This window comes from Pteropus alecto, unplaced genomic scaffold (genome assembly GCF_000325575.1).
Source record: "Pteropus alecto unplaced genomic scaffold, ASM32557v1 scaffold88, whole genome shotgun sequence".
NCBI classification, from domain to species: Eukaryota; Metazoa; Chordata; class Mammalia; order Chiroptera; family Pteropodidae; genus Pteropus; species Pteropus alecto.
The window spans coordinates 2,925,877-2,948,448 of NW_006494611.1; the positions used below are offsets into that span (position 1 = coordinate 2,925,877).

The 22,572-nt window shown below is 54.1% G+C and overlaps 2 protein-coding genes across 7 annotated transcripts in view; one reads left to right on the forward strand and one right to left on the reverse strand.

Annotated features, from left to right (window-relative positions):
• Positions 1–134: 134 nt before the first annotated feature.
• Positions 135–9,254, forward strand: FAM131A (family with sequence similarity 131 member A). Of its 4 annotated transcripts, XM_015599911.2 has the most exons (7): positions 676–801; positions 2,015–2,075; positions 3,061–3,203; positions 5,388–5,481; positions 5,712–5,894; positions 6,077–6,193; positions 7,516–9,254. In XM_015599911.2, the coding sequence occupies exons 4-7, from the start codon at positions 5,412–5,414 to the stop codon at positions 7,989–7,991; spliced, it is 846 nt and encodes a 281-aa protein (XP_015455397.1). In that variant the 5' UTR covers positions 676–801; positions 2,015–2,075; positions 3,061–3,203; positions 5,388–5,411; the 3' UTR covers positions 7,992–9,254. The 4 variants fall into 4 exon arrangements, with proteins under 4 accessions (XP_024898133.1, XP_015455397.1, XP_015455398.1 ...); XM_025042365.1 differs by lacking the exon at positions 2,015–2,075 and having other exon boundaries at positions 135–801; XM_025042366.1 differs by lacking the exon at positions 676–801 and having other exon boundaries at positions 861–2,075.
• Positions 9,171–22,572, reverse strand: part of CLCN2 (chloride voltage-gated channel 2) — a 14,191-nt gene continuing 789 nt past the window's right edge. Inside the window, exons 2-24 of one of the 3 annotated variants that reach the window (XM_015599908.2) lie at positions 20,716–20,872; positions 20,439–20,570; positions 19,957–20,085; positions 19,738–19,871; positions 19,563–19,640; positions 19,401–19,479; positions 19,152–19,277; positions 18,968–19,052; positions 18,777–18,878; positions 17,758–17,842; positions 17,470–17,625; positions 17,013–17,082; positions 16,670–16,780; positions 16,231–16,444; positions 15,766–15,899; positions 15,343–15,515; positions 15,105–15,219; positions 14,812–14,885; positions 14,515–14,565; positions 14,338–14,376; positions 14,015–14,119; positions 9,925–10,011; positions 9,171–9,783 (exon numbers count right to left, since the gene is read on the reverse strand). In XM_015599908.2, the coding sequence (XP_015455394.1) occupies positions 9,589–9,783; positions 9,925–10,011; positions 14,015–14,119; positions 14,338–14,376; positions 14,515–14,565; positions 14,812–14,885; positions 15,105–15,219; positions 15,343–15,515; positions 15,766–15,899; positions 16,231–16,444; positions 16,670–16,780; positions 17,013–17,082; positions 17,470–17,625; positions 17,758–17,842; positions 18,777–18,878; positions 18,968–19,052; positions 19,152–19,277; positions 19,401–19,479; positions 19,563–19,640; positions 19,738–19,871; positions 19,957–20,085; positions 20,439–20,570; positions 20,716–20,872 (2,631 nt within the window). In that variant the 3' untranslated portion in view covers positions 9,171–9,588. Of the gene's footprint in view, positions 9,784–9,924; positions 10,012–14,014; positions 14,120–14,337; positions 14,377–14,514; positions 14,569–14,811; positions 14,886–15,104; positions 15,220–15,342; positions 15,516–15,765; positions 15,900–16,230; positions 16,445–16,669; positions 16,781–17,012; positions 17,083–17,469; positions 17,626–17,757; positions 17,843–18,776; positions 18,879–18,967; positions 19,053–19,151; positions 19,278–19,400; positions 19,480–19,562; positions 19,641–19,737; positions 19,872–19,956; positions 20,086–20,438; positions 20,571–20,715; positions 20,873–22,572 lie in introns of all 3 variants that reach the window. The other 2 variants (XM_006925787.3, XM_015599909.2) reach the window with 2 other exon arrangements.

The window sequence follows — 22,572 nt, forward strand, 5'->3', positions numbered from 1 at the left end:
GCTCACTGCCTCTCTGCTTTATGGCCTGCTCCTTCTGGAGAAGGTACAGATCTGTGGGCAGCTTTTCCAGAGCTGGCACTATAGCACTGTTCCTGGCACCCCTCTTACCTTTTCCCTGTCCATAATTGTGGGGGCTGGGGTGTCACTTTCCTGGAGGGTTGGGCTCTGGAGGTGAATGTGGTGGGATGCCCTGCTGATGAAGGGAGGAGACATTGCTGTGGGGTACTAAATAGAATACAGTTGGCTGGTTTCCCCTCTATCAGAATGTGATCCAGACCTCTGCGTGGAGAAGATCCTGGGTTTCAGGCTGTTTATAGCAGGCAAAGACCTTTATGGTTTCAAGAAAACGAGGGGACTGGATGCGGTCTTATGTCCCCATGCAGTGCGACTGGCAGTCTGGGCCCAGTGAGTGCCTGCCTATCCGTTGTCGTCGCCTCCACTTCTTCCCCGTCCCAGCCACCTTAAGGGGCCGCTCCGCAGTTGGGCCTGGGAGCGGAGGACAATCTCCGTACTCCGCCCTGGGCCGCCCCTGCGTGGCCATGACGTCCCCTCGGCCCCGCCTGCTTTGTGTGGTGACGCGAATGGCCACGCCCCCGCAGTGACGTCACCGGGCCGGTTCCCTCTCCCGGGAACGGCGGCGGATGCGCGACTCACCCCCTCCCCTTTTCAAGGTTCTCCCCTCCCCGGTGGCTGCTGCTGCCCGACCTTCTGCAAGCCGATGGCCCAAGTCCCGGGCGCGGGCTAACGTGCTTGGGTGCCCGGCCATGGGCTGTATCGGCTCTCGTTGCCCGGCGGGTCAGGGTAAGAGGCGGAGGCAGGGCATGGGTTGGGGCGTCGGGGCTGCGGCTGCCTGGTGCGCGGGCTGCGGGTGGTGGGGGCCTTGAGGAGGGGGCCGGTGTCGGGAGAGGGAGGAGCCTGCATAAGGGAGGCGGGCCAGGCAAGAGGAGGGAGCGGGCCCGAGCGGGGAAGGGGCTAAACCGACTTGGATTCGCTCCCATGGCCTTCCTGCTCCTGGGCTCTGCAGGGTAGACTCGTATATTTCTGCCTGGATTCCCACCACCGAGGGTGGCAGGAGGCTCATGGCCTGGGGAAGGGCTAAACCCTCTGCAGCTCATGGCGACTGGCCTTGTCCTCCCACGTACACTCACCTCCTCTACCTACACCTCTTCTCTCGCTGTCCTGGGAGTAGCTTTATGCTGAGAACCTGCCTCTCCCAGCTGTGTCCCAACCCTCTTCAGCCTGCAAACGCTGGCCAAGAACCTACCGGAGAGTTTTTCATTAAACCTTACTCTGCACTTCAGTCAGCTTGTTGATGAAGAGGACTGAGGCCCCACTTGGGGCACCTGTGAGCACCTGATCACCTCTCACCTCTTACAACACTTAGTTCCCTTACCCTACTTCCAACAGCAACAAAAAATCACCCTACCCTGTGGAGGGAAACAGGAGCCCAGAGGGAGTCCATCAGGGCTTCCTTTCCACGACTGCTGACCCTTGCTTGGGCCTTGGTTCCCATGGATGGTGCATGCTGGGCCCTGGCCTTAGTCCTATGAGTCTGAGGTTGGCCAGCTACTTTATTCCAGTGTCATGGAGTTTTCCAAGCCTAAAGCCAGGCAGGAACTTGTGACATTGAGGGCTGGATTTGGAATGGGTCCTGAGCTTTCAGGGCAGGTGGTCAGTCGGTCACACAGGTCTTAGTGTGGTTGATATTTGAGGTTCTTTGTAGCTAAGACGCTAGCTGAGATTTGTATTTTCCTTGGGTTCCCATGAGGGATTCTGGGACTTGTAGTCCTAACTACAAGTAGTCCAGAAAAGTCCTCATGGCTTTTGAAGCTGAGAAGCAGCAGGCTGCTCTGATCCCTCTGGCCCTGCTAAAGCTTGGAGTATAGGAAGTCATTCCCTCCTGTAGTCAGGGGAGAGTTTGGCTGACCTCAGGACTGGCCTCAAGAGCCCTGATTAGGTACCAGCTGGGGGCCAAGGATGGCCTGTAACCTTGTGTCTTCCTTCTGGTTGGTAGCATTTCTGGGGACCACCAGCTGGCTGAGGCTCAGGGACAGAGACGGCTGCTCCAGCTAAAGGTCAGTTGTGATACACATTGCCTGTTGGCGCTGTCTAGGGGATGGGCCTCAGCTCTCTGAGCTCCACAGAGCTTGGCTGGGCCCCTGGCACTCCCACCTCCTCAAAGCCATGAGGCAGGAGTGTTCTCCTTATGTGACTAGGCACAGGTTCCAAGTGGGGAGGGGACTGGCTCAGCATCCGGAACCAAAATAGGAATAGAACTGGGAGCTGAGCCTGGAGCAGTTCTGGGCTTTTGGTTCTCTGCATCAACAAAGCCAGCATGCCTATGATTTCTGTGCTGGGTAAAATGTTTCTGTGGCAGCGTGAAGGGCCTGGAGGACGATGGACTTGTCAAACAAGTCGCAGAGGTGAGACCAGGGCCCGTAGATGTGATCTGGGAGGTGATGGGAAGCTGAGGAGTAGGGTGCTCAGGTGGCAAGAGGAAAATTACTCTGGCTTAGAGCTGAAGCAGGAAGAACCAGGCTGGGGCTAGACTGGTCATCAGGAAAAAAGCCCTAGAGGACTGGGGTGGAAGTCAGAAGAAAATCATGGGTTTACAGAAAACAAGAGTAAAGAGCTGCATACCAGCTGAGGCTGGCAAGAGGAAAGAACCAAGAGAAGGAAGGCAGAAAGCCTAAAAGGGTCCAAGGTAGTGTTGGGGAGGGGGCAGTGTTCGGGAGGGGGATGGTGTTGGCAGGGGAAGAATGAGGTGTGTTTTCCTAGAGAAATGGGCAGGCTGAGAAACCAGAAAAGATTCAGAATTTATCAAAGTTTAGGTTTCATCCCTAAGGTGTTGATGGCAAAATATATTCAGAGGACCCCAGGGACCCAAAGCTCAGGGCTGTGGGATAGGGGCTTTTAGAGTGTGGAGAGCACCAGGTGGTTGCTGATATTCTGGGAGATGGGGAAGGGGGTGAGGAGGAATGATAGGGCAACACCGGATGAAAAAGGGGATCTTGGCACAAGTTGGGAGCGCAGCTGAACAGCCTTTCCCCCACCCCTCAGTGGCCTCGGACCCCGCGTGGGCTGTGGAGTGGATTGAACTTCCTCGGGGCCTCTCTCTGTCTTCCTTGGGATCTGCTCGGACCCTCCGAGGCTGGAGCCGGTCCTCTCGCCCTTCCTCCGTGGACAGCCAGGACTTGCCAGAGGTGCTGGGCCCCTGGTGCTGGTAGGGGGAAGGGGGGCAGCATCCACATGAAAGAGATCTGTATTCTCCACCCCCGCCTCGCCAGCTTGTTTCTGGCTCCCTTTGCCTGTGAGCGGAGGCGCGCTATCCGGCCGGCAGTAAGGCCGCCCCCGCGCGGGTCTGCTCCTCTTGGCGCGGTGCCAGTTGCAGGCGGGCTGCTAACGCCTTCCGCGCTGACGTCAGCGCATCCCGGGCCGTATCCTGGGAGACCCTGTTGCATGGTGATGGGTTGCCAGGGAGACATACACCTTTTCTCTGGGCCTGGGCCGCAGCTGCGCGGAGCGCTGGCACGGATGGCGGCTGGGGGGAGTGAAGGGAGGGAGGGAGAGCGAGCCAGGAAACACCCAGCAGGTGCTCCTCCCTCCAGGCCTGGCCAGAGGCTACCGGCGCCACCCTGGGGGCCCTGTCAGCCAGGTACCGAAGGGGAGGGACAGAGGGTGGTCCTGACATCAAGGGGCCGGTGGAACCCCTCTTGGGCGTGGAACATGATAGAGGAGAGCTAGGCAATGCCTGGGAGGGGGCGTGTGCTTCCTACTTCATTTCTTGAGAGAAACGTTTGCCAGCGCTTGCTAGGGAGCAGTGAGTGAGATGCAGGGTAGAGGTAGGAACCCAGGTGAATCAAGACTCAGGCCCTGCCATCTGGAGATCCCTCAGGAGAGATGCAAGGGCAATGCTGGGGTGGGGGTGGGGTTGAAGAAGACAGAGTTAACTGGACTGGAAACATAACAGGAGGTAGCACTGGAGTCAGGCCTTAAATGTTAGGGAGCATTTTGTTGGGCAAGGATGGCATTCTTAGCCCAAGGGGAAAGCTGGGTTTCTTTGCTTGGAGGCAGGAGGGCAGCTTGCTGACAGGGAAGGTGGAGAAGTGGAGTTTTACTGGGGAGAGGAGATCAGTGGTGGATTTCAAGCAGGCCTGGAAGGAGGCAGGGGCCTCACAGAGTGGGTTCCTTCAGTGCCTGACTGTGAGCTTGCACTTCATTGAACAGTAGAGGAGGAGTCCGGAAGAGATTTTTAAATAGGAACCTGTTGTGTCTAGTTGCACTCCAGGAAAATTGTTTACATTTATACCTTGCCTTGTTCATTCAGCCTGTCTATTTTAAGAGATTGCTCTCTACCAGGCACTGTGCTAAACACTGAGGTGCAGCAGTGACCAAAGGAGACTGGATTCCTCCAAGAGCTAAAGAACAATGAGGGAGACCCATAATGAAACACACAAAATAGACCATAATTACATACATGGGGTACATTGATAGAGGATGCTGACTTTTTACAGACTACAGAGGGAGGGTGGACAGTAGGGTGGTCAGGAAGGCTCCTCTGAGGGAGTGATATTTTAACCAAGACCAAAAGATGAGAAAGAGCCAGCCAGACACAAAAAGGGGCGAGAAGAACACTTACACAACTTACTAGGCTGAGAAAATAGCACAGAGTTGAAGGAGCTTGGGAGACCACCACTTGTGCTAATCCGGGCAAGGGGTTTGAGGACTTGAGGAAGACCAGTGGCAGTGGGAGTAGGACGGGTAAGGGTTGTATTAGAGGCAGTCTGGAGGTGGAATCATTAGGTCTTTAAAGCAGATAAGTAAAACTTAGGGGAGAGAGTCGATGGTAATGCTGAGGTTTGGGGCTAGGTTGAATGGGTGAATGGTGGAGTGGTGCAAAGTAAGGAAGTCTGGAAGCAGGGCCAGATATGTTGGAGAAGATGTTGGGTTTGGTTTTGGTTCTGCTGAGTGTGTGGCCCTGGTAGGCTCTAGAAACAGCTAGAATGTGGGTCTGAAGACTGAAGGGTGGAGAGGAGCAAAAAGGAGGGGACCTGGATACTGTATCCTTCTCCCTTCTCTTTTTTCAAAGACCCTACTCCATGGTTCTTTACTTCCTGACCTGCCTCCTTCCCTTCTGGGAGTTGGGAAGGTGGAGGGTTAGCTACAGTTCTGCTCCTTTGGGCCTCTGCCCGAGTCTCTGTTGCTCCCCGGGAGGACATAGTTTGTTGGTACTTTCTTCTTGTCTTCTTATATATCCCAGCAGCCATTGGGACACATGCTGCCCTGGTATCTCTTCCCAGCTCCCATTTTTCCTTGATGCCTTGGGTGGGGGTATGGGAGGACACTGCTGTCAGAGGAGCACTTACCTTCTGATGCTGTCACCCAAGGTGAATGTTGGAGACACAGTCGCGATGCTGCCCAAGTCCCGGAGAGCCCTAACTATTCAGGAGATCGCTGCGTTGGCCAGATCCTCCCTGCATGGTATGCACCCCTTCCCAGGCCTCTGGCCATTTGGCCCTCCCTTTTGCACACGTCCTTAGGTACTTTATCCTGTGAGCTCTTTCTGGGATCTCCCTTTTTCAGGTGAATCCCAGCCCCCTCCTCCACCCAAGGCACCTGTGGATCTTAACTACCACCACCTTTCCACTTCCCTCTCAAATGCTCCCTGGTCCATGCTCTTACCAGGCTTCCTGATTCTGCCCCACCTCCAGGTATTTCCCAGGTGGTGAAGGACCACGTGACCAAGCCCACCGCCATGGCTCAGGGCCGAGTGGCTCACCTCATTGAGTGGAAGGGCTGGAGCAAGCCAAGTGACTCGCCTGCTGCCCTGGAATCAGCCTTTTCTTCCTATTCAGATCTCAGCGAGGGTGAACAAGAGGCTCGCTTTGCAGCAGGTGAGTAACAGAAAGGGGTTCGGCCATGCATTTTTCATAGGGATGCTCTTTCTCATCTACTCAGGCCTGATGTGGGGATTGGAGTCTTTCCACAGCCCTGAGTCGTCCCTCTCCTGTCTCTAAGCTGAGCCTTAATCTTAGCCCACCTTCTCTGCTAATGGATTCCATGTCCTCCCCAATAGGAGTGGCTGAGCAATTTGCCATTGCAGAAGCCAAGCTCCGGGCATGGTCTTCAGTGGATGGCGAGGACTCCACCGATGAATCCTATGATGAGGACTTTGCTGGGGGAACTGACTCAGGTGAGGGACATCCCATGCTAGTGCTGCCAGCTGGGGTGGAACTGCCTGATAGGTCCTGTGATTCAGAGCTCAGCCTTCAGAAGGGGAGAGGAGAGGGACGGACTCTGTCCAGGCAGTCCTGGACATTCCAGGACCAGGAGGGCTGTTCGTGCTCTTGGGTGGGCAGTCAGCAAGTGGAAGTGGAGTAGTTCTTTTCCCATAGGTCCTGAGCCTTCTCAGTCTGTCTGTGAAGTTGTGTCTTGCAGTCCTCAAACAAAAAACTCAGAGACCTCACCAACACTTTATGTACTACTACGTCTCTGGGAGAGTCTGCTGTGCCTTACCTCTGAAAGCCCTCTTGAGGCAGCCTCAGTCCTGATGTGGCAGCACAGATGAGGTACAGTGCAGCAACACAGCATCTCATTGGGCTGTGGCCCCAGGCAAACAGGAAGGCTTGCTGGACCGCCCATAGGGCTGCTGGCTCCAGCTCAGTAGGATCCTCACTTTCTAGCTGAGACCTGCTGGTGGGCCTTTCTCTGGGCCAGTGCTTGCAGAGGGGACTCTGTGGGGCTGTGTAGCTGTGCACAGCCCTTCTTTATTCTGCCAGTCTCTGGGCCACATGGCTGACTTTCTCTGTAGCTTCTGGGCTCAAGCCTCCCAGGCCACTATCCCCCCACCCACCTCTTTGCCTTTGAAGATTGCCTTCACCTGCCTCTACCCCTCCAGCTAATAAGTTCTCCAAGGTGGGCAGTACATTAGAGCAGATTAGAGACTGTTGCTGTGCTCCAAAGGGGAGTGATTTGGATGACTGAGACCAAGACAGACCCGAATCACCGCATTTTTGTTTGATTGAGTTCCAGTCCTGCTTTGATCCCTGGTATAATGATAATTAACATTTATCCAAGGTCACTACTAGCCCATGTGGAATCTTTGTGCAAATTAGAGAAAGGCACCCCTCTCTCTGGTGGGCGCAGGGCCATGCCAGGGCGTGCTGCTTGGTGAGCAGAGTGTGGGCTGAATTTCAGCTCTCACTGCCTGGACAGGCTCCCCTTGTGCAGTGAACAATCTGCATGATCGTGTATGGTATCACTGCATTTATTGCTTTCTTACTGTATGCCAGACTCTTGTTCTCTCAACAACCCCCAAAGATAAGGTATATTAGAATCTCCAATTCATCACAAAGGAAATTGAGGCACCAAGAGGTTAAGTGACTTGCCCAAAGTTCTCCAGCTCCTGCCCACCATCCCCAGAAACTGTGCTGAGGGTAGAGTGGAGAAAATTTGGCTTCCAGGTTGGTCAGTTGAGCTGGGGCTAGCAGGGATATCTTTTCTCTCCCCCAACAGACATGGCTGGGCAGCTGCCCCTGGGACCCCACCTCCAAGACCTCTTCACTGGCCACCGATTTTCTCGGTCTATGCGCCAGGGCTCTGTGGAGCCTGAGAGCGACTGCTCGCAGACCGTGTCCCCAGAGACCCTGTGCTCTAGTCTTTGCAGCCTAGAGGATGGGTTGCTGGGCTCCCCAGCCCGCCTGGCCTCTCAGCTGCTGGGCGAAGAGCTGCTCCTTGCCAAACTGCCCCCCAGCCGGGAAAGTGCCTTCCGCAGCCTGGGCCCACTGGAGGCCCAGGACTCACTCTACAACTCACCTCTCACGGAGTCCTGCCTTTCCCCCGCTGAGGAGGAGCCAGCTCCCTGCGAGGACAGCCAGTCGCTCTGCCTACCACTGGTGGGCAGTTGGCAACAGCAGCGGCAAGCCTCTGACGTGGCTTCTTCTGGGGTGGTGTCCTTAGACGAGGATGAAGTGGAGCCGGAGGAACAGTAACCCAATTTATGCCTGGTGGTGGCATGTGTCCCCTGGCTGCTGCTGGGGGCAGAGCCTCTGTGCCCAAGTGTGGGCATGGGGCTTCCAGCAGAGCTCCAAAGCCTAGAGGGCTCCTGGGAGCACTCACTCCTCATTGTGTGTTTTGCATGAAAGTGTCTGGAGAGGAGGCAGGGGCCAGGCTGGGGGCGCATGTCCTGCCCCCACTCCTGGGGTTTGCCGGGGGTTGCCCGGGGCCCCTGGGGCATGGCTACAGCTGTGGCAGACAGTGATGTTCATGTTCTTAAATCAAAAAACGCCACATACATATTTCCTCCTCAGATGACGTGAACCCCTGAGGGGACGGTTGTGACTGGGCTGTGTGGGATAGAGCAGGAGGAAGCCCGGCCTCCCCCTGCCTCTCTCCTCTCTGCTTCTCTCCTCACCTCCAAGTCCACATGCAGTGCTTGATAGATCACCCCCACCCAGGGAGCCTAAGGATTGAGCTGTCCCTCAGGGCCCCTTCTCCCAGCTGGGCTCGTGCTGTGCTTCACCTCTTCTTCATCATCTCTAAACCACCTTCTTTTTCCTAAAGAAAGAGGGGTTTTGTATGTTCTTTCAGCTGGATCTTCTCGGAGGCATTGGAATGATGAAAGTATGTACCCTCCATCCTTTTCCTGGCTGCCCTGAAGGGGTCTGGGTCCTTTCCCAGCCCCGTGTAGTATGTGTGGGCACGGGCCTGGCGGCTCCCAGGCCATCAGGCCGCTGCATTCACGGAGTTCTTTAGGGTGGAATTGGAAGAAGGGGACAGCTGTGGTTGCTACGGAGCCAGTGACTTCAATGTTCTTCCAGAGAGGGCCACCAGGGGGCCACACTGGTGGCCAGGTAGTTGTAGCTGATGCCTGAGCAGGGTAGGAATTGTGCCAAGTGGTGACAGTCATGAGGGAGTGTCTCTCCTTGGGGAGGAAAAGAGAGTAGTGCCTTTCTTGGCTGAAGGAGAGGCCAAGGCTACAGAACTGGGGGCCTCTCTCCCAGCCATGGTGTTGATGAACAAGCAGTGGGGGCCACTGCAGATCCTGCATTCCAGACCCTCTGGAGTTGTCCGGCTGGGGGGTGGGGGGCTGCAGCTTTCGGGCCTTGTAGGGTTCGCAGGTAAGAGAGCCCAAGGTAAGAACAAGAGCTGATGGGCACAGGCATTCTATATATAAGTGGCTCAGTAGGTGTTTATTTTGTTCTATTTAAGAATTTGTTTTATTAAATTAATATAAAAATCTTTGTAAATCTCTATATACATCTGGTCATTGGAGGTTCCAGTATAAACCCATCTCAGTTCTCCCCCTTTCTCCCACAAAGGGGTGGCAGGGGTTAAGCGACCCCACCCTCATCCTGCCAGGGCAGTGCTGGTCTTCCTGCCCTTGGGACACTTGTTGCAGGTGGGCACTGGGTCAGATTCCAGGCAGAAGAAACCATGAAAAGCTGGTACCCCCAGTCTGGAAGGGAGGCTGGGGCTCCAGCCTTCCGGTACAGCTGCCTACTTTCCCAAGGCAGAAAGAACAGGAGAGCTGCAGGATCTGGGCTGACAGCTAAGGCCACCACCATCCCAGGCCACCCGCTGAGGGGTTCACTGGCACTTGTCGTCGCTGTCAGAAGGGCTGCCTTCCCGGGGGAGGCTGTGGCGGGAACGGGGACCCCAGAGTGCGTGCACCTCAGTGGTTTCTGTGTCACTGCTGCTGGTGGCACTGTCACGGAAGCTGGCGAGGGGTGGCCGGACTTTCACACCCTGTGCTGTGATAGAGCCCTCGATAGCCTTCCGGAGCTGGAAAGGTGAGAGGGTCAGATGTGTGGACTCGGAGCCCCTGCTCAGACTCCTCCCCAGCACTTCCCCCAAACGAGCTGCACGTAAGTCTCCATGCCTTTTTGGAAGTTGAAGTGGCTTTGATGGCCACTGTCATCTCACCTCCTTCAGGGTGACTATTCCAATGAGTCTGCCAATACTGGTGACATAAGCATGGTCCACTCCCAGCAGTGAGAAGATGGTGTGAGTCTGAAGGGTGGTGAGAAAATACATTGGACTTTATGCATGAGGATAAGGTGTTGGGAATGGGGGAATGGAAGGGTTATCACAGATGGTGGGGGCAGGACCACCAGAGGGAAAGAATAAAAAGAATGTACAACCAGTCCTCAGAAACTTTATAGTGGGAATCTTTATGTTGCTTATGCTGATGAAGAAATGGACAAAGGAAGGATTCTGTGTCCCATGTTAGAAAGGAGGATGGAGGAGAGAACAACTGTTCAAATATGACATCTAATGATTGGGCACCTGGCTCGGTTTTTCTTATATTAGTGTTTAATTTTAGCACTGTCTAGAGAAGTATGATACCTATTCTATAGGACAGTCATTTCAGTGGTGAAATGACTTGCTCGGATCAGTAAGAAGTAGCCCCAGGCTACTTTTCTTCATGCATTCTCGTCCTGGATATATCTAGGAGGGAGGGTCCGCATGCCCCTTTAGGGAAACTGGCCTTGAATCTCACCCTACCTTAGGGGCTGACACATGCTTCCCCGTTTGCCTTCAGCTGGCTGGCCAGTTAAGGTAATCCCTTCCCCTTGGCTCCAGCCCCCTAACATGGGCCTGCAGCACTCTGTCGCTCATGCAGTTTGCCTTTTCCAGGGATGGAAGCATCCCAGGTCCTGTTGAGATGTAGTTTGCAGTCCAGAGGACAACTCCCCCTTCCTGCCTATGTTTTTCTTACTTTGGGCCCTCCCCCAAGCTTTCAAATGTAATCACCAAGGGTTCAGAAATTGTCAGCCAGCTCCCCTTGTACTCTAAATGGATTTTCTTGCGCCAGATGTCCTGAAAAACATTACTGACTCAGCAGTTCCTGGAATTTTTGGCCTATCATTTATCACACTGTTTTGAGTTTACTTGTAAGCCTCCTGGCTTAATGTTTGAATCAAAATGGACATTAATATTCCCAGCTTCTTAAGTACTAGTTACTCAGAAGTCACTGTACTTGTTTTAACACTTAAAATTTTTTTCTTACACAGTTGCTGAATTCCTTAGGAAAGGACTTCCATAACTTTCCTAACTTTCTCCTTCTAAGGCATGACAGTACTTACAAAAGGAGCTAGAAGTTCAGTTTTAGCATAAGCTTTTCTGTGCTTCTTTAATACCTATGTCAAAACTGTCCTGTGGTTAGCAAGTTCCTCCTCATATCTAACTTGAATCCTACGTGCTACAAGTTATCTTTAATTTTCTCATCTGACTTTGGAGGGAAACATCTTTATTATAAGATTTCCTGTTTTAATAATCCCTTGGCCTTGTCTTACTGTTTAATAATCCCTCTCATCTTCTCCCAAGGATCTTATTAAATCATTCCCCTGGATTTTCTATTCTCCATAATCCTAATCAGAGTGAGCTGGCAGGGTACACGCCTTTTACGTTTGTAAACTACTTGCCCTGGGCGGTCACCAAGCCTCACTGATCTACTTTCTGAATATCCTGGTCATTCTCCCCAACTTTCTCATCATTCTCACCAGGACAGGGCTGTGACATCCTAAGGGGTTCTGCTTTCCATCTCCCTTCCAATTGGGCTCTTCCACCCTTTCAGCTTTCTCCAACTTGAGTTAGAGCCTGGACTCCCCAGAATGGCTCCTAAGGCCTTTTCCAAGCTCACCTGTCTTTCCGGCCTCAGATTATACCAGGCACCCTAGCTTCCAGCCTCACATATCACTCATCCTTTTATGAAAACATCGACGTCTTCCATACTTCAGCCTTTCCCTCATTACACCATCTTTTAAAGTCCCCGATTGTTTGCCCATCAGTATAACTAGCGGCAGCAGCAGTAGTAATTCCTAACATATATTGAATACTTACTATGATTCAGGTACTGTTTTAAGTGCTTCACATGTATCGACTCCTTTAATCCTCAGAAAACCCTATGATGTAGGTACTACGATCCCCATTTTACAGATGAGGAAAGTGAAGCACACAGAAGCTAAGAAATCTCATAAGGGTACACAGCTAGCTAACACATGGCAGAGTGAGGATTTGGGTTCAGCCAGTCTGGCCTAATGCTGCCACTCTAGCTTCCCCTACCTCCACCCACTGTTTCTCTGTCGGTGGCCTCTGAATGAATGAGGTACTTAGCTGGTACAGTGATCTCCAGTTGCACAGGTTCCTAAATAGTCTCCAGTGTATTCTCTCTCTCCTCTGAATGTTCCCCTCCTGAACTTAATTGGGCTACTACTTATTGACTCCTCAGGCCTACAAGGACATTTTGAATTCTAATCTTTTATGTTCTTATCGCTTCTAGTTCTTTGTACTTTTGTTCGTCGGTTCCTCAAAGGCTTCTTCTTTTCCTCTGATTTTTAAGTTTGTAACAAACAACTACTTTGTTCTTTTTCATTTTAATTTAGTTAGACACCAGGGAGCTCGTTGGAGAGCCTGCATTTCTTGAGCTTGGGAACAGTGAATTGACAGGGGGAGGGACAGCATGGCCCAGTGAAAGAATCCTGGGACTGAGGCCAGGACATCTGGGCCCTGCGCCTGACTCTGCTATACTGACTCAGGCAAGTGACCTCCTCGCTGCCTCAGTTTCCCCATGTATTAAACCGGTTAAATCCACAGGCTTCTGGGTCAGACCATCTTGGATTCTAGGCCTGGTTCTGCTACTTATTAGTTGTGTGACCTTGGTCAACTTGCTTAACCTTGCTGAATCTCAATGTCCTCATTTATAAAAACTGGAATGTCGCAATATCTAATAGTGCGGTTGTGAGGATTAAATTAAACGTGAAGAGCTTAGCCCAGTGCCTGGCACACGGCAAGCACTACAAAAATGTCAGCGTTATTATCATCATCTTTATGCAATGTTTGAGGACTAAGTAAGATGATGGAAAAGCTTTAGAGATCTTAGGAGGAAAGGCTTTAAATAAAAGCCAAATATATTATTCTCAGGTCTCTTTCCTTTTTTCCTTGCAACTGAACTGCCGTTCCCCACTCACTTTGATCTGAGGTCTTTTACCCAAAGGCTTATAAGTTCCTTTATTAACTTTTTGCTTTTTTTCCCTTGGTTTCTTTTTTTGTCCCCTGTCCTTCCTCCCAGGCCCCTGCTTGCTCTCACTGGGCTGGCTCTTAGGCACAACTTGCGTTTAAGCTAGCAGTTCAAGCTACAGACCTTGGGAGTGCTCCCTAACTGCCGCCCCTATGCCTCAGAGGTTTGTACATTAAATCTAACAATTTAGCTAAAACACCCCTTGCTTTCTGCCCTAGCAGCCTGCTGGGTGTGCCTGCAATCACCTGCCTTTACTTAGAAGCCTGCAGGTACCCAGCCAGTGATGCCACAGTCCCATTATGGGGAGGCAGTCCTCCACAGAGAGCCCCTGCCCTCCTCTAGTGTCAGCCTCACCCAAAACCAATCTGTCTGCACTCAGGTTTTCTCCCCATTTCTGTAGGCCATTTTGCCCTTCTGCTGAGCTATCTTCCTTCCTATGTCCTTACCAGTTTTCCTTTGACCTACATTAAGTCAGTCTTTCTGGGGTCTGACATTCCAAGCCCCCTGCCGGGCGTTTCTCATCTTTGTTTATCTCTTCTCTGCAGTGTCCCCACCCCTACTTGGATGTTTGTTAGCTTGTTTATTAGATTTTCTTATCCTGCCTGTTTCTCACCCATTTTGTTCAGCATGGGCGTATCAGCCTTGTTGGGCGCTGGCAGCCTCCTGCCTAGCTCTGACCCTGGCCTGGCCTTCTGGCTTCCACCCAGCTTGAGCCCTGTCTTTGTTTGCTGCTTTGGTCCAGAGTTCCCTGGGGGCAGGGCTGAGAAGAGGAAAAATAATGCCTGACCCCACCACAGGCAGGAGGAGGCTAAGGGGACCTGGCTTTTGGTCTCTCATCGTTTGAACTAATGTGTTTGAAAAACATCTCAGCACAGAGCCCACTCTCTACTGTCCCCTTTTCCCTCACTGGCTTGAGTCCAAACTTGTGGGAGGACCTAGATCCTCACCCCGTGCTCCTGAAATCCCAGGCCAGTCCCTGGTTGCTGGCCCTACCTTGTGCAAAGAAGTCCTCTCCACCAGCTGGAAGGGGGCAGGGTCTATTTTGCAGTCACTGAAGTTGACAGGTTCATCTAGTTGCTGCTCCTCCCACTCCAGAATCTGAGGGTACGAGACTAGGAGGGTTAGGAAGAAGGTGCCAATAGTGGCTCTTACCTCCCCGAGAGCTGGCCTTGGGAGTGCTCCCCAACTGCCGCCCCTATGCCTCAGAGGTTTGCACCTTTTTCCTACCCCATGGTCCCTCCCATGGGAACAGCAGCCAAGATGATGACTGAACACACCCTGAAAGAAACAGGGTCCAGAGTCCAGTCACACCTTACCTCCTCAGGGGTCATCTCATTTTCCAGGTCTGAGTCACTCTGGAAGAGAGGAAGGGAAGCTGGCAGCTGGGGCTGGGGAAAGGGGGTGTGCCCCCCACACACTGGGGGAAGTTTACCACCTAGACTTGGCCTGCCCTGTCTAGTGCTCCTGAGCTGCAGAAGAAAGTGGGCACTTACTGCCAGGGAGATTCGGACCCGCTTCAGCTTGCGTTTGTCACATGATTCTGACTTCTCCAATTTTGTTCGAGCCGAACAGGAGAGAAGAGGAATTGATGTTATAAGGAGGAGGAAGGTGAAAGGAGTAGTGGAGCCTGGGAGGAAGGGTACACTACAGGGACAGAGCTGACATCTAGAAGGGCAGAAGGGCAGGGAGAATGGAGACAGGCACTGCAAGGCTAATGGAGAGGTGATCACAGCATCAGAGAGAGAGAGAGAGCTAGAAAGAAGCTAGATGGAGAGGCTCTAGCCACTCACCTCTGAAGCAGCCTTGGGGGGTGGACTGCCACAGAAGAGGCTCCTGAGGGCAATGCCAGCCTGTTCCACATTCCCTGTGTTTCCAGACAAAAGGCCCCCAGGCATTTTCATCTTTGGAGAAGAATGGAGGGCAAGGGGAGAGGCGTCCTTGTTCCACCCCTGGCCCATCCAGGCAGCCTCTTAGCTGGGATGAGCCCCAGCCAAAAGGTATGCAGGACCCTTGTGTGGTCTCAGGGGCTGGGCTCTGGCTCTGTTGGAGGATGAAGGGAGGCGCTAGTGGGAGCTGGGCTCACCTGGGGGACTCTCCCCAAGGCTCATGGAGTTGCTGGGCCCTCTCTTGAGAGCAGGCTTCAGGGGCTTGTGAGTATCCCCCTGGGCTGCAGGGAAGCCCGAGTCCTCTGCGTTCACCTGCACAAGCAGGAAGGGGCTGGTGAGGCGGTGGCCCCAGACTAACCCTAGGTTGCCTTCCTGATCAGTCTACACAATGACATTTAGGAGGAAGTCTGTGTGGCTGTGGGGCTTTCCCCTCACCTGGAAGCGGACTGAGGTCTCAGGGCTGGGGGGACTCTCCTGATCGGGTGGTGGAGTGATCTGGGCTGCTCGACACGCCTGCATGTGCTGCCGCCTGCGGGCTGGGCTCAGCTGGGCCCCCAGCAGTGCTACCACCTGTGAGCGCTCAATGGAGCCCAGGAGGATCATGGATTCTGGACAGAGCATGTGGAAGGACTCAGGAGCCGAGGGTAAGGCCCTTCTCCCCCTCCCCTGGCCTCTTCTCACACTCAGGACTGGGGAATTGGACACAGGCCACACACCAGAGGGAAAGCTCCTGACTGGCAAATGCTGGCCATGCCCTTTGGGACCAAGGAGACTGGTCTTGAGCTCTTGTTCCCTCCCCTTTCCTGAGTAATGACCCTGGAACACATCCATAGCACCTGGGCCCCATCCTGGTCTCACCAGGGGACTCTACTAGGGCCAACATGCGGCCCTTGGTCCTGTGTAGTGCCAACCGCAGGTCTCGGAAGGTGCAGCTGAGGGCCACATGGGGAACATCTCGAACCATGATGTCTTCTACTCGCACCCGGTACTGCCTGGGGGCAGAGAGGCACTTGACTTGTGGTCACTATGGGGAGAGTTGCCCAGAGCACTTCTATCACAGGGCCATAACACGACCCCAGAGCCCAGGGGGATAAGAGCTAAGGGGCAAGGAGTACTCCCCGCCTTTGTTCAGATCAGGTGAGGCCAGCCACAGCTCCCCCAGGGTGTGGACAAGGGCTGCTCTGGCCAGGAAGAGCAAGGTGGCTGGTCTTCCAGCTTCACTGGCCAAGGACCTTGCTGGAAGAGGGTGTGAGGGGGGTCCTAGGATGCCTTCTACCCTTCATCCACATCCCCCTTGTCACCCGGCCCTCCGGCCCTCCGTACTGGTGGCGGCCCCAGCCCAGCTCAGGCAGATAAGGCAGTTTCTTGATTCGGATGATGCTGTCATAGAGGGAGGGCTGTAGGCTCTGGGCAACAGCGTTGGCCAGGATGACAGCGATCATGACGGGCAGGATGTGGGCGATCTGTCCTGTGAGCTCGAACACGATTACAGCTGTGGACACTGTGTGTGTCACTGCTCCTGCCAGCGCAGCCGCCCCTGAGGATAGCCACCTTTAGTCTCCTCAGGGTGCCCAGGCCCCAGACAACCCTCCCCACCCGCGGACAATCCTGTGGGGGCCCTCAGGGCCACCCTATACAGTTCTGGGATTGGGCTTCTGCGTCGTGGTAAAGCCTAGTTTCTGCCAGCAGGGGGCACCAGAGCCCCGGACCCTGCGGCCCCACCAGGGGTTTTCCAGGACAGATAGGGACCCGGAGCACTCACCCACTACTGCATAGCCCCCAGGCACAATCCGGTAGGTGCTGCTGTCCGTGTGAATCCCATCTGGGAACCAGGCGGCCATGCTTTCACCCACCAGACGCCCAAATGCTGCTCCTTCAGGGAGGGAGTTGGGAAGAGAAACAGGTAGTGGAGGGGGAGGGTGGGGGCACTAGAAAGAGAGAGGGTCAGAGGGTGGGGGGAGGGGCCAGTGGGTCATTCAGTGCAGGTGACAGCCCTGTAGGGGTAGGGGGTGGGACTGGGGCTGTACCAAAACCCACTCCCAGGCAGGGCGTGGCCAGAAGGTGGGAAGGGTGCAGGCTGGGAGAAAAGGCAGATGAGGACTCACCAATGACAAAGACAGGCATGAAGGCCCCACAAGGCACTGGGATGGTGGTGGCCAATGCAGACATCCAGAACTGCAGGCAGGAGGCAGTTGAAAGTTAGAGGTGCTGCCTGGCTTTAGGCAGCCCCCAGCTCCACCCCGAGGAGCCTACCTTTCTTATCAGGTAATAAATGTCCCAGCTATCCCAAAGTTCTCCAAAGGTGAAGGGATAGGGAAGGACTTGGGAACCACATGGCTTGGGTTCAAATCCTCATTGTGCCACTAGCTGTGTGACCTTGAGCCAATTACTTAACCTCTTCGTGTCTCGACTTCTCATCTTTAAAACAGGGGTACTAATAGTACCTTTCCATAGCATTGTTGTAAGGCTCAAAGAAGTTAATATGTGGAAAGTGCTGAGAACAATGCCGGGCACTTAGTGAGCCTTTGTAAGCTTTAGATTCACATCTGTAAGGAGCCCCACCTTCATCAGAATGAAGATGACCAGGGTGAGGAAGACGTTGGCACGTGGAGGGCTCCAGGCCTGTGACGTTCCAGGCGGCTCTAGCTCCTCCACCAGGCCCTGGCGGACCCACGTCCGATTGTCAAACAGGGTGACCAGTGTCTCTTTCTGTGAGAGCTATAGGTGAACAGTGTCTCAGGCTGGGAACAGACAGATGAGGGGAGGGGCGCATAGGAGAGCGAAGGCTGTTGGCTTTAGAAGGGATGCATCCCAAGCAAAAGCACAAGTTCCTGTTCTGCCTGGGGTTACCTGTCCGGCCATGAACTGTCCCAAGCCAGGGGGGAAGGTCAGAGTGGAGATGAGCAGAGTCACCAGAGCCGGGAAGAGCAGGCGTCTAGAGATATAGGTTTCACAGCATCAAGCATGGGTGGTGCACTTACTACAGACTGGTGAGAGGCTGGGTGCCCTCACATACCTCAGGGCTGAGGTCACAGCAGAGCCTTGGCTCTTACATAAAAACACACAGTGCTGAGAGTAGGTCCCCTTTGCTATTCATGATACGATGGCCCCAAGAGGGATGGCCATCTGGGGTTATTATGAGCCCAAACGACTTTCTGTTGGCTCCTGACTCCCTAAATCGGTGGCAGTGGCATAAAGTCCATCCCCCCAGCCCTCTCCTGGACACCTCTGAGCTCTGTCTTCTCCCTCTGTGCTCAGGAGCCCCAGCTGAAGGGCGCATTGTGTGAAAGTGAGGAAAAGTTTCTGCCTCTGTTTCTCTATAGTAACTTAGAATAAAAGTCAGTGTTAGGGAAAGCTGGGACCACTTGGGTGCCATAGGGAGCAGGTTCAGTTGGCTGCCCTTTCCCTGAAGGAGCAGGTTCAGTTGGCTGCCCTTTCCCAAACAGGTCTCCCAACTCCTAATCCTCAGGGTCACAACTGAGAGAGTTGTGCTCAGAGATTTAAAAAAAAAACAACAACAAAAAACAACAAACTCACCCATCTCCATGCTTCACTGGAGGAAACGAAAGGCTCTCCATGAAGCACTGCTATGTGGGCCAGACCAAGGGCCTAAGGAAGCCTTAGTCTTTGATCCACAATGCCCTCTGCCACTGACTAAAAATTCAAAAGTGCCAATTTTCAGGGAGTCCACATAAGAGCCAAAGTGTTTGATCTGCCTGGAAAACGCCATTGGCTGATTTTCCCAAATGAATGCCTGTTTTTAACTGGGTCACTATATGCCATCACACCTGCCACTGCCTCCACCCCCAACCCCCTGTCACGCTCACACAACCCAAAGTGGGCTAGAGAGGAGCCCAGAGCCAACTGACTTCTTCATAAGGAAGCGGTTGATGGTTTTCTGCTTCCGTATCACCTGGACAATCTTCCTGTTCAGGTAGACAAAGAGTGCGCCCCCGAAGCCACTGGCAATACTGGAGAGGAAAGAGGCAGCAGGTAAAAGGTGGTCTTCCCTCTTTTGCCTCCTCCTCTCCAACATGCCTCAGATCCCTCAGCTCCTCACCCAATGACAGCAAAGGCTGGAAGCTCTTGGAGGTCAAAAGGAAAGTCAAGCCGGAACCGGGTTTTGAAGAGAGCGGTGATGGTCTCTGGAGGGAATGCAGAGTAGCAGAGGGAGGCAGGTGTAGTGTCAAGGGCCCCACCTGAGCCATCTTAGGGGCTCCCCTCACCCTGTAAGTGCCCCCCACCTTCATCACGGTTCCAAACCGCCAAGACCCGGAAGATGAAGGCACTAAAGGTGGCAGCAAAGAAGCCCCGCCAGTAGTTCCGCACTGCGAAGAAGGTGGAAGTGACCTCAATACTGAACAAGACACCTGCAAGGGGGCAGGAAGAATACCACCTGAGGCCTTGGCCTGGCCTCAAGACTCAGACCCAGACGACAGAGGCAAAGTAGGCGAGGCCAATGGCAGGGCTAGGGGGCTGGACGGACCGCCTACCTCCAATAGGTGCTGCAAAGCAGCAGCCCACTCCTACAGCACAGGCAGCAGCCAGCATCTCTGTGTTCCGGGATTCGTTCTGGCAAGAGTGGTAGAAAGGGTAGTCAGCGTGGGCTCAGCAGCCCACATCTCTCCTCTGCCTTCTCCCAGGGTCCCCCTTACCTCATAGATGCCCCCAAAGAGGGAGAGGAACTTGCTGAGCAGGGCGGCACACATGCTTGCTATATGCACAAAAGGGCCCTGGGGGGTGGGGGCAGATGGTGAGTGGGAAGGGGCACACCCTGACCCTGACCTGCCTTCTTCCTCATTTCCCCATTATTCCCCGACCTGCAGTTACCTCTTTGCCAAGAGGCATCCCGCTGCCTAGGGCACAGGTCAGCCCAATGACCTTCGCTACAAAGGTCTTGAGGGTGAGGTATTCCTTTAGCACCACACCCCGCAAGATAGTCTTCATCTCGGGAATGCCAGATCCTGGAGAGGTACAGTCCCAGGAGAGTCATTTGATGTGCCCATTTCAGAGGTCCCACCTCTGTCCAACCCTCCTCTCCTACAGTACCGACAGCCTGAGGAGCCAGGATCTGTGTGAATCCAGCTGAGAAAGTGATGAGGACAACAGGATAGGTGACCCAGGCCAGGTACTGGAGCAAGAGGCTGGTGTTTAAACCCCGGGACATCCACTGTTGAGCTGTGGGGAGAGGATGTGCTGCTGGACCCCTGATGTGCATACCCTCATGTGTACACCCAGTATGCTGGGACATACTGACATGACGGGCTGTCCCAGAGGATATCATACAGAATCCTATACAAGGGGCAGGGAGGGGGCCCTAGAGGGTCTTCACTGGGACAGAGATCACTGAAGATGAGAGGGTCAGTTGGAGAGGGGAGGCAAGAAGTTGTGGCCTATGTGAGTGTCAGTGATTACGTCTGAAGATGGATACTCAGGCTGGCCAAGTAGCCAAGATACTTGGACAAGTGTGGCATGGAGGAAGCAGGTTGGTGCTTCCCGGCCCTCCCGCCGCCAGCCCTTGTCCTCCTCACCCTGAAGACAGGCAGCGATGGCATAGTCCATGGCCCAGCTGACCAGTGCCATAAGGAGCCCCAGCAGGACAAGGAAGATCCAGTCTTCACCAACCCTGGACACTAGGAACTTATGACAGCGTATGGAACAGACTGGGAACAGGGAAGGGAAAAATGGGAAGGCTGGCACCAAAGTGCTCCTACCCTTGACCCTCCCAACGTCCAATGGGCAGCTCTAATGGCCTCTGTCCCCCTCAGCACAGCACATCTAGATCCCCTGCCCCAACCCAGGTCTCACTGCGGCACGGGGCACAACGACTCTGTCCGTATTCCAGGAGCTCTGGGGGAGCCCGAGGGGAAAGCGGACCCCTCCAAGGATCGGGCCCTCCCAGGCGGATCCGAGCAGCTTCTTCTTTGGCAAAGGCCCCAAGGTCCTGGGTATACCGGCCATACATCTGAGCAGTGGGGAAGATGGGGGTTAGCAGACGTGTGTGGGCTGAGTGGGGATGCAGGGAGGGCTCCTGGGGCCTCAGTTCCCCTTCTCCTAGCCCCCACATTATATACCCCTCCTTGAACCCAGTTCCCACTTTGGCTTGGTATGTGGGAACAATGCACATTGTAGACTGTGGGGGCTGTCCTGGCTGAAGTGATGGGGACAGCCAAGGTACAGGGACACAGCTGTGGGGGTGGCAGAATAATCAGTCCTCTTCTCACAGGCCCCGGGGGAGAGGGGAGCACTGAGGAGGAGTGGGAGGGAAGGCCTCAGAGGAGGAAAGATGGAAAAACCTAAGGCAGTCAGAAAGTGGGAGGAGGGAAGGTCAGAGAATAAGGGATGGTCAAGGGCGTATGGGTAACAATAAGGGCCTCAAGGAGCTGGGGGCAGCTGAATTGGGCCTAGAAGCAGGCGGGGCTCCAATCCTTATCACGTTCCTCCTGGGCTTCTGGCCTGTGACCGACTCAGCTGCACCCCTCCCACCCACCCTAATCCCCTTGTCCCCATTCTCCACCCCCACCCTCTACCAGCTTGCTAGCCCAGCTGGGAGTAGAAAGTCTCTCTGGGTAGGTTAAGAGAGTGTGGTGGCCTCAGCCCACTCTGGAACTGCACTGAGTCCAGTGGTGGGTTGGGAGATAGCAGAAGCTGATAGCTGGGCTGTGACTGTGGATGCTGGGGTGATGGGACGGGAGAGTCTCTGAGCCATGGCTAGACCTGCCAAGCTGGGCGTGTGTTGGGGGGTGGGGAGGAGTAGATTCCGGCTGCCACCCGCAGAGCTTCTGGACACAAAGGGCTCCTGTTGGGGTTGGGGGGGGGGGAAAGGGAGGGAAAGATAGAGACAGAGAGAATGATAGCAAGGAAAGAGAGGAGAGGGAACCAGTGAGAGGAGAAAGAGGGGGAAAAAGAGAGGCCAGGGGAAGGAGCAGAGAAGAGAAAGGGGAAGAAGGGAGGAGGAAGGGAGAGAAAGAAAATAGAGTATAAAGAGGCAGATACAGTGTCAGAGTGGGAGGTGAGCCTGTGAGAGAAAGACAAAGGGATCGAAAGGAGAAGTGGGAGAGACAGGAGCAGTGAGTGCCTGGGAGAGAGTTTGACCCTGAGAACTCATTCCAGAGGTAGAGACCAGGCGCAGGAGATGAAGATGTGGCTGATGCGAGACACCATTTCAGGGCCAGGTGCCTGGCTTCCTTGACCAATGCCCCATTCTCAGCTTGTGATGGTCAGACACCTCTCACCCTATGTGAAGGCCTGCCCCTCTACCCTCTACCCTTGCTTCACCCCAACCCATGCCACCTCTCTCTGTCATCTTGTTTCTTCCAGTCACTCCCTCTCTTAACTGGGCACCTCCCAGCCTCAATTACAGCCTGGGGGCCCCCTCCTCCTGGAGAGGTTCCCTCCCAGCCTCCTTCCTGGGCAAATTCCAGAACCAGCTGTTAAAAAGGAGCCACAGGGCTCACTCCCTTCCCTAGAGTTTGGGTCTTCCACCGGAGATACAGGAAGGGGCAAAAGGCAAGGCTTTTCAAACACTAGGTTACAGTGCTGGCCATGAGTCAGCTCAGAGCCCAGGACCCCTGCTTCTAACGAGGTCAAGGGAGATCCCTGGCATGGGTGGGGGCTAGATACTCAGAGTGAGCATGGACAAAGGTCCCAATTTCCACACCCATT